Below are 9569 nucleotides of genomic sequence, written 5' to 3' on the forward strand. Positions count from 1 at the left end.
TAATCACACACTTTGTCATATTCTCTGAAAGAGTAAGCAAATGATAACCTGCAACTGTTGCCCCAGGCCTGTAAACAAAAGATCAAATTCTGTGTTCTACCTTGGCAAGAAAAGAAACTGCAGCATTTTCTCAGGATTTTTACAAGTCCTGGGGTTCAAAGTAATGACTGAAATCGTTCTTTTTCGAGTTTACAGAAAAATGGAATACATTAGTAAATTTAAAAGATGAAAATATTCCTTTAAAAGAAATATAATCAAGAGTGTAGATTAAAATACAATCTAGCTCCATAGAAGAGGCAACTGGCTGTGTGTTCCACCTGTAGTCTAGCCGATTCTAAGTATCTTCTTTCTTCTTTGTTTTTATGAATTTATGAATGAAGATTCTGACCCCTCTCAGAACCAGGAAAATTACAAAAAATTTAGAGCATGGGTTTTAAGGTCTATAGAAGCTGCACAAGTACGTTAATTTTAGTAAGACTGGAGCCAGGATGAATAGTATTTTCCACAGCAAAAGAAAACAAAACAGTAGGGGAGAAATATTCAGGCATCCTAAAAAATATTCAGTGGAAACATAAAAACATTAAAGTGACTGGTTGAGTATAGGAGCATGATACAGATTTAGCAATAAATATAATTTGTCTCACATATTGATCCAAAATTTTAAAAGCAAAACATCCGACCAATTTCTTCCACGAGGACAACTACCTCGTCCTCTGCGGACCCCTCTCCTCGGCAGCTGCAGGTGTGCGGTCAATTCCTCTGCCTCCACCTCCCCGTGGCCGCCCCCCAGCCCCAGGATCTCCCGCAGCTTCCCACACTGGAAGTGGCCGCTGGAGACCCCAAGGGAGAGGGGCAAGCGGGACCGAGCAGCCCCACGGGAGCGGCTGGAGGTGTGGAGGTGGGAGGGTCACACAGGTGGGGTGAGGGGCGGACGGCTTCGAACGCCCAGGCCGCCTCCCAGGTCGCGCTACGCGGGCGCTCTGTCCTCGCCCTGGCCCGAGGTGGGCGTCTCCAGTGGACTCCTAGCCGCACCTGCCAGGAGACCCCGCACCCCGCTCGAACCCCTCCAGCCCTATCCCCGGCAGGCGCAGCCGCGCGGGCGCGCAGCGGACAGCGGGAGGCCAGGCAGGCCGGGGGCGGGGCCAGGCGGGCAAAGCCAAGCAGCCGCAGCGCCGCTCGGAGCGAGGCGGCCCGCCGCGGCGGAGGGATACGGCGCGTCGTATATATAGTGCGGGGCGCAGGCTCGCGCTGAGGCAGTGGTGCTGGGAGTCTCGTGGACGCGGAGCCGTTACTCGCAGACGGGCGGCGCAGTCGGTGGCGGCACAGCGCACAGCGCGCGTTAGCAGCAGCAACCGCGGAGGCAGCCTCGCCGTCACAGTCCCTGCTCTGGTACAGCCGCTCTCGCTCCCTGTGCTCTTCCTCCCTTCGCTCGCACCATGGTAGGTCGGAAGCGGCAAACGCCGGGCGGAGCAGCTGCCCAAGATTTCCTTCCAGATTTTTAGTTCAGTATTGTTTTTTGGGGGGGAGGGGGTTTCTTCTCTGGATGTTACGCAGCAGCTACAGTTAAGAAGGATGCACTTTGGATTTGCATCTCGGTTTTCTCTGCCAGGGATCCTCATTTAAATTTTGGTCCTCTATGGAGCCAGACTTGGCTGCGGGCCGTCCAACGGGCAGGGGCCCCGGCCGCAGCTGCACCGGGGCCTTCCGCACCCCCCCCCAGCCCCGCACCCACTGCTTCCAGCGCGCCGCACCCGGGCCGCCTGCAGCGCTGCGCTTCGCTGGGAGCCGGGCGGGGCCGGGCACTAGACAACTCCCCCACCCCCACTTCTCCCCGGGCACGAAGGTGGCAGGTCGGGCGGGCTGCGGAGAATGAATGGGCCGAAGCGAGCTGGTGGCGCACATTGCTCCGGCCCGGGGGTGGGGGGCGCCGTCACCGTCCGTCCCCCACCCCCACCCCGCCAAGGGTGCTGGGCTGCCTGCCTCTGCCGCTGTCCCCTCCTTCCTCCGGGGGGGCGCGGCGCAGGCGTGGGCTGGGAAGGAAGGAGCCGGGGAAGGGTGGGGTGGGGGCAGGAAGGCGAGGGGTGGGGGGCGGGAGGGCGGAAGCGGCGAGCCGGCCACCCTTCGCCCGGGCGGGGCCGTGTGGTGTGGCCGGGCTCGTGTCTCCCTGTCTCCGCGCCCCTGCGGCCCCCACCCGGTGCCGCGGCAAAGGCGGGAGTGAGCCGCGGTACACCAGGAGGCCCCTTCCCGCGGGAGGCGCTCGGCTCGCGCTAATTGGGGCGGGGGGGGGCGGGGGAGGAGGGAGCTGGCGCGCGGCTCGGTTTCCATTAGAGACGCAAAGTTTCTGCTCCGGGAGGAGGCGGCGGCGCGGCGGGCTCGCCGCCTGGGGGAGCAGAAACGGGTGGGAGGTGCGGGGCGGCCTTGGCCTCGGCCCTGGGGTTGGGGGATGGGAGTGGGGGTCTCGGCCGAGGAGGGGTGGCGTCCCCCGCCTGCTCTGGGGCTCGCACCCTTGCCCGGCCCCTAGCCTCGCGGTGCCCCTCTCCGCGCCACTTCCCAGTCGGCAGAGAGATGCCCTCCACGTTTCCGCTTTCTCTGCAGCCTCTAGATTGCCAGATGCGACTGTGCGCCTGGCTGGGTGTGTTTTCCACGGCCCCTTCCTCCCTCGGCGGGCAGGGCTGACATCACCGGCAGCGTTTTCTGGTTTGGCGGGGTGGGGAGTTGGCTCCCGGCCGGGCTCCGGAACACCTTTTCCCCCAAGACCAGCGCGATTTGGGAGAGGGGAGTGTTCCTTGTCGAGGAAGGTGGATGCTCCTGGTGACCCCTCTAACGCGAGAGTTTTGCAGCAAGGTGGGACTGTTCTCACTTGCGAGGTGTGGCAGAGCTTCCTGTTGTACAAGATAGACGTTGCCCTGGCATTACATAAATCTTAGCGTCTCCATTTCACTTTCAGAAAACCAATTTTTAGGGACTGGGGTAGAAAGGAAGGAACATTCACAATTTGTAAAAATAAGTTTTTCCCAAAAAATCAATGTATCGGAACACCGTTGCGACTGTAAAAGTTTCCACTTAAGAGAATAAACTTAACGCCATCAGTTTTCTATTAGGACTTATTTTGTAGCTGGCTGCATAAGGCGTACTTCATTAAAATAAAAATACATATTAGCTCTCCCTGAGATCTCAAATTCCCCTGCTGGAGGCATATGTTCAGGGTGGTGGAGACAAAATAATGCAAGTGAGAATTACCTTCATGGCCATTACCACCTGGAGTAAAGTGTGTTTATTATGAGCAACTCTTATGTCATTCTTAAGATGGGTAGAGTGAATAGTATCCAGCGAATTTAATAGTTACTTCATTTTTCCTGAAAAGAGAGGGCATATATATATATATAGTCTAGTAATTATTGTGTAGTTTTCTTTGTATTTAATTTTTGCAGTTTTGTAACACCTCATTTGTAAGATGGTTCCATTTTTTTCCTGGCTTCTGAATCAGGATAATTTGACCAAGGCCATTAGCCATTGTAAATGGTAGGCTTTTAACAAATAACTGCCTCATTTAAAGGATCGGAAAGCATTTATTACATGGAAATGAAGTTGGTGGGGTCACGCATTGCTGTATATTTATTTTTTCCACTTAATTGTTTCTCATAAAATGGATATAAAAGCCTGTTAATCCAACCCAATGCCATTATGTAATGCCAGTTGGGAGATTTCGAGGGCCTGAAGCAATGCGCAAGGTGTGCTAAAAGCCTGCCCCTGGACAGGATCCTGATCCTGGCTGTGGTGGCAGCCGTGTTGGGCTGGGTCCCTTCTTGGATGGAAACGGGCACTGCGGTGTCCGTGGTGCAGTAGATGGCGCTCTTCTTTCTTAGAGCTTGCTGCTGCTGCAGTTGGTGCTGGGGGCCTTTTGCCACTAGAGGTGCCATTTTTCACATTATGAACTGACGCTAGTTAGATCTCAGAGCACGCTAAGCCATAGGCCCAGAAAAGAAAACCTGAAGTGAGAAGATGTTGTAACTTCCTTGTCATCTTTTGTTAAAATAGCATGAAGAGTTCCCTTTATTGTAATTGATTTCATTAAATGACTGTGCTAAAGGTTTCAAATGATTTTTTTAAGATTGATTTTTGAAAGATCACAATATTAAAAGTGTAACTGGAAAAACTATCTTGATCTCAAACTGCGGTGGATTGAATTATAACCTTTTCTTTCTTCATGTAGGCTGATCAGCTCACTGAAGAACAGATTGCTGGTAAGTTGACAACTCCAGGGAGTCCCCAGAAGGCCAGAACTAGGCACTGACTCAGTTTGGTGATGACTCTGTTCCCTCCTCCCTACAATCTGAGCAGTTTTCTAAGATTTTATTTTAATGAAAATGATAAGCAGAAACTTTTAGGTCAGGTGTTACTCCTTGTCAGTATTTTAGAGGTACCATGGAAACAGTAAAACTTACGCTAGCGTGCCCACTTGTTACACTCTGGAGAATTTGTGCTTCACAATGTGCAAAGCTTTGTATATAATGAGATTGCACTGAGCCTGCTACTCAAAAATTTAGTTTACTATTCCTATGCCACTGTCTTTTAGTAATCCACTGTGAAAGCTTGTGCTTGCTATCGTAAAATAAATGGGAATGGGTGAAAATGAGTGTTAGGCCCACTGTAATAGTTGAGAAGGGAGTTACATGAGTTTAGATTTTAGCCTTTTTTTTTTTTTTTTAAGAGTGGGGTGTTGCTATGTTGCACAGGCTGGATTTGAACTGCTGGGCTCAAGTGATCCTCCCTCCTCAGCTTCCTAAATAGCTCGGACTATAGGCATGTACCCCCAAGTCCGGCAGATTTTAGCTTTTTAAAATTCCCTGGAGGACTTGTTTTGGGACAGTTTCTCTTTAGGAAACTAGGGACACTTTTGAAATATCCTGAATGCCATGTAGAGAGAATGGGCTGGTTACCTTGGAATGTACGTTTCTAGTAACCTTTTCATGTTGCTGTGAGCAAAGGGGTTCTTCTGGCTGCAGAGGTTTACAGGTGGGGATGTTAAGGAAACACATGGACCAATCTTTTCCTATCAGATTGGATTTAGGACTAATTTAAGCATGTTCAAGCTGAGCCATCTTTAAAAATGTGAGACTATTCCATCTTGGTGGTGACAAAGAAGAATATTTATATTAATTAAAAAAAATAAAGAGAAAGAGAAAAATGCGAGAATATTGTGGTTTTATGGAACTGGTTACCAGGAGCAATATTTGCTTTCTGGGCTGCTGTATGAAGGCCAGTCCAACACAACTATTGTCTTTATTTCAGTAGATAAAGACCAGGCCGTTTCTGATACCTTGCACAACTTGACAGCTTGCTTTTGGCAAGCCCCAGGCAAGTGTGTATTGTGGCTGGGTTGGATAAAGGCATTCATTCTAAAGGGTAAACTTTTGTTTTCAGAATTCAAGGAAGCTTTCTCCCTATTCGATAAAGATGGCGACGGCACCATCACAACAAAGGAACTTGGAACTGTCATGAGGTCACTGGGTCAGAACCCAACAGAAGCGGAATTGCAGGATATGATCAACGAAGTGGACGCTGATGGTAAGGGCTTTAGAACTGTGAATGAGTGCCACTGTTGTATAATTCAAGTTCAGACATGTTACAGGATTAACTTACAGGTCCACAGAGCAAAGCAAGTGTGCAAAGATCTCTTCCGTGGTTGCCTTATGGCCATTGACAGTTAAAATAGAAGATTATGGGCCTGCCGTCCCCCTGCTCACTGTCTAGAGCATTTCCTGGATCAGATCACTGTATTGTTCTTTTCTGCTTGCTGTGACCTAGGGCTCAACTCATTTATCAATTGGCCCATGAGTCTGCACTGAGTCCTCAAGAGGGATTAAAATTAAATAGCCCTTGAACCTGCTTTTTAAAAAGCTTATTGTCTCTTTTAGAGGAGGAAAACCCCCAAATGAGGTGGGTGAAGAGCACTCTTAGAAGCTACTATAGAACTGAGTAGAATGTGAGCTGTAGTTTGCTGAATAGGATCATGTGAGGCTTGGAGGTGGGGTGCACGATGACTGTCGGGCATAGACCTACAAAACTTAACAGAAGGGGAAGCTATATAAGGTGCAGAGGAAGTAGCAGCAACCCCACCCCCCGCCTCCCCCCGTAGCAGTTTGTCATCTGTTCCTCTAGACTCTAGGAGTGGACAACAGACCTCTGATTGCTCATTTCCATTAGTAAACAGTTTTGAAGCACACCCCCCCCAAAAAACATGTATTTTTGGAAATCATGTGTATGCATTAATGTACCACGTAACATTATAGAATATGACTTTTAAAAGATGAGCAAAGAATAAATAATTTGGATCTAGACTTTACTTTTTAGATGATTGATAGTAGCTGTCTTAAAAATATGGTACCTTAGGGTGATATAGTTAGAATTACACTTGTCTGGTCTTAGACATTTAGAAGCAGGGCTTTTGGTTAAGCTCTTCGAGCTTTCAGCCCATTAGAGTTACTTCTAAAGATTATTTCCACTCTTAATATTGTTTCGGGGGAAAAAAGGTTGTTGATGGTTTTCTCTAGTTTGCTAAAATGATCAGCTATCTGGGAACATGGGGTGGCTCCCTCTCGTTTTGTCCAAGTCCTGGAAAATTGGGCTTGGGGATGGAAGAAGTGTATTAGGTTCTTAGACTGTGAGGAATGATGGGGAGAAATTGTGCCAGGCCACAGAATGCTGTATTTGCACTGAGTACATATGGCAATGCCTAAAGACATCTTCTCTGCATGGTCGTGAAATAATACTTCAAATAATTTACTTTGCATGAATATCAGTAACACCTTAAAATTTTGGAGGCAAAAAAAGATTTGAGGAGATCTGTGAATTATTTTGTTTTCAAGGTACCGGTGAAAATGAATAACTTATGGGTTTTTTTCTAATTTTAATCCGGAGGCTTGTCTTTGGGGATATTCATCTATCTCTTAGTTTTAGAGGAGATTTTAGAATAGTGGCCATAGAATTAATTCCTCTGACATAGTTTTCTAAATGTTAATGGTCTGAGCTGTGAAAATGCTTCTAAGCTTTTCTTTTAATGGGAAATAATGATACTGAGTTGGGGGAGAAAATGATTAGGTGACTTACTGTCATAATGTGGCCACGAAATGTCCCTAAAGAAGACTCTAAGACTTTATGGCCCATGGCACAACAAAGTCGGTTTTCTCCCCTCCCATAATCTTTCTTCCCTAGAACATTTTGTGCTCTTAACCTACAGCCCAGTTCTAGGCCACCTTTACATTACCAACGTCACTGGCCAAGGCAGAGTTAGACCCTTGTGATCTCCCTAACTGGAGGGGAAGGCTGTCGCGGGTGCTTTCTTCCCTTGGGGGGGTGGAAAGATTCAGCCCACGGTGTTGTGTGCTGCGTTTTTCTTAAACTGTTCGGCCCTCCATGACCCTTTGGTGGTCATGAACCCAGATGCGCAGTTTCCTTTGTTGTCATTAAATGCCATCCTGGGCACTGGTTATTAGTTTGAATCACATCAAATTGTTCTGTGCAGTATTTGAACATTTTAGACCTACGATGTTTAAAACTATTTATTGAACCTAATAAAAATAGTTTGCCACTTTGTCCTGGAGTGCTTGCCATTCCCTATAGTGATTCTAAAATTATTACTGCAGAGCAGCATTAATAGATGATTATTTTACGTGAGCTTTTTGTTCTTTAATTTGAGGTAATGGCACCATTGACTTCCCAGAATTTTTGACTATGATGGCTAGAAAAATGAAAGATACAGATAGCGAAGAAGAAATCCGTGAGGCGTTCCGAGTCTTTGACAAGGTAATCCTGCATCTTCATAGCAGATGGTACTTAAGTATGGCTTTTTTTTTTTTTTTTGCTATCATTTCTTAAAAGCTCTAATAATCTGTTATAGATACAGTACATACCCTAACTGCCTGAGCCTTTGATCCCACTTTGAAATATCCTGACTTACCGTAGTAACCTTATCAGGCGAGGGTAAGCATGATATGAATTTTGAACTAAGTTTCCTGATTATGATTTGAATTTCTGTTAGCTTTTGAAAATCCCTGATGTTTTCTGCATTAGCCGATTGCATATATTTAGTAGGTAGAGGTAGGAGCTAGAGATCAGAATTGTTGATGTGAGCAGTTAGCAGTAACTTGAGAGGGCACATACGTCAAAGACCTCCTTGCCCACACGGAACTACTGTCATTAACAATTGCTGAATGTTCACAGGATGGCAATGGTTACATCAGCGCAGCAGAACTACGTCACGTCATGACAAACTTAGGAGAAAAACTAACAGATGAAGAAGTAGATGAAATGATCAGAGAAGCAGATATTGATGGAGACGGGCAAGTCAACTATGAAGGTAAAACACTAAATTTCTTTAGGTTTTTAAATTCTTAGTTTTTAAGTCTTACCTTTAGGATCTGTAAACAAGTTAACTGCTTTACTAGACAGGCACTGGTTTTATTTTATGCCCAGTAGATGTTGTGTTCATTAAAGCTGCTTTTAAAGATAACCAAAAGTTATGATTATTTGTCTTTTCAGAATTCGTACAGATGATGACTGCAAAATGAAGACCTACTTTCAACTCCTTTTTCCCCCCTCTAGAAGAATCAAATTGAATCTTTTACTTACCTCTTGCAAAAAAAGAAAAAAGTTCATTTATTCATTCTGTTTCTATATAGCAAAACTGAATGTCAAAAGTACCTTCTGTCCACACACACAAAATCTGCATGTATTGGTTGGTGGTCCTGTCCCCTAAAGATCAAGCTACACATCAGTTTTACAATATAAATACTTGTACTACCTTAATGATAAGGACTCCTTAAAGTTCCATTTGCTAATGATTAATACACTGTTTGGGCTGGCCAGTTTTTCATGCATGCAGCTTGACGATTGAGCACAGTCAGGCATTTGTATTAAAAATGAAAAATGAAAAAACAAATTCAAAACCTATTCAAATGGGTTCTAGTTCAATTTGTTTAGTATAAATTGTCATAGCTGGTTTACTGAAAACAGACACATTTAAAATTGGTTTACCTCAGGATGATGTGCAGAAAAACGAGTGAAGGATAAACTGTTGAGACGTAGCCCCACTGGTAGGATGGTCCTCTTGTACTTCCGTGTGCTCCGACCCATGATGACGGTGACACACCCTGGTGGCATGCCCAAGTATGTTGGTTTAGCATTGTCTGCATGGTACTGGAGTGAAATGGGTGTTAGGCTGTCACTGTTCACACAAATTTTTAATAAGAAACCTTTACCAAGGGAGCATCTTTGGACTCTCTGTTTTTAAACCTTCTGAACCATGACTTGGAGTCGGCAGAGTAGGCTCTGGCTGTGGACTTCAGCACAACCATCAACATTGCTGTTCAAGAAATTACAATTTATGTCCATTCCAAGTTGTAAATGCTAGTTTTATTTTTTTTTTTTCAATAAAGACCATTAACGTAAAGTGGTGTTAAATGCTTTGTAAAGCTAAGATCTAAACGGGGACAAGGCAGTTGGAGGGGAGGCCAGTGTACATTTAAATGCCCTCAGCCCAGCATTGGTTTCCTTCCCTCCCAAGATCC

At 46.2% G+C, this 9569-nt stretch overlaps 1 protein-coding gene across 1 annotated transcript; it reads left to right on the forward strand.

Annotated features, from left to right (window-relative positions):
* Nucleotides 1–1258: 1258 nt before the first annotated feature.
* CALM1 (calmodulin 1) lies at nucleotides 1259–9011 on the forward strand. Its single transcript, XM_069489213.1, has 6 exons — nucleotides 1259–1439; nucleotides 4214–4244; nucleotides 5425–5568; nucleotides 7700–7806; nucleotides 8224–8359; nucleotides 8542–9011. Exons 1-6 carry the CDS (start codon nucleotides 1437–1439, stop codon nucleotides 8568–8570), a joined length of 450 nt encoding a protein of 149 aa, XP_069345314.1. The 5' UTR covers nucleotides 1259–1436; the 3' UTR covers nucleotides 8571–9011.
* The last annotated feature ends 558 nt before the right edge of the window (nucleotides 9012–9569 follow it).

This window comes from Eulemur rufifrons, chromosome 2, assembly GCF_041146395.1.
Source record: "Eulemur rufifrons isolate Redbay chromosome 2, OSU_ERuf_1, whole genome shotgun sequence".
Classification (NCBI taxonomy): Eukaryota; Metazoa; Chordata; class Mammalia; order Primates; family Lemuridae; genus Eulemur; species Eulemur rufifrons.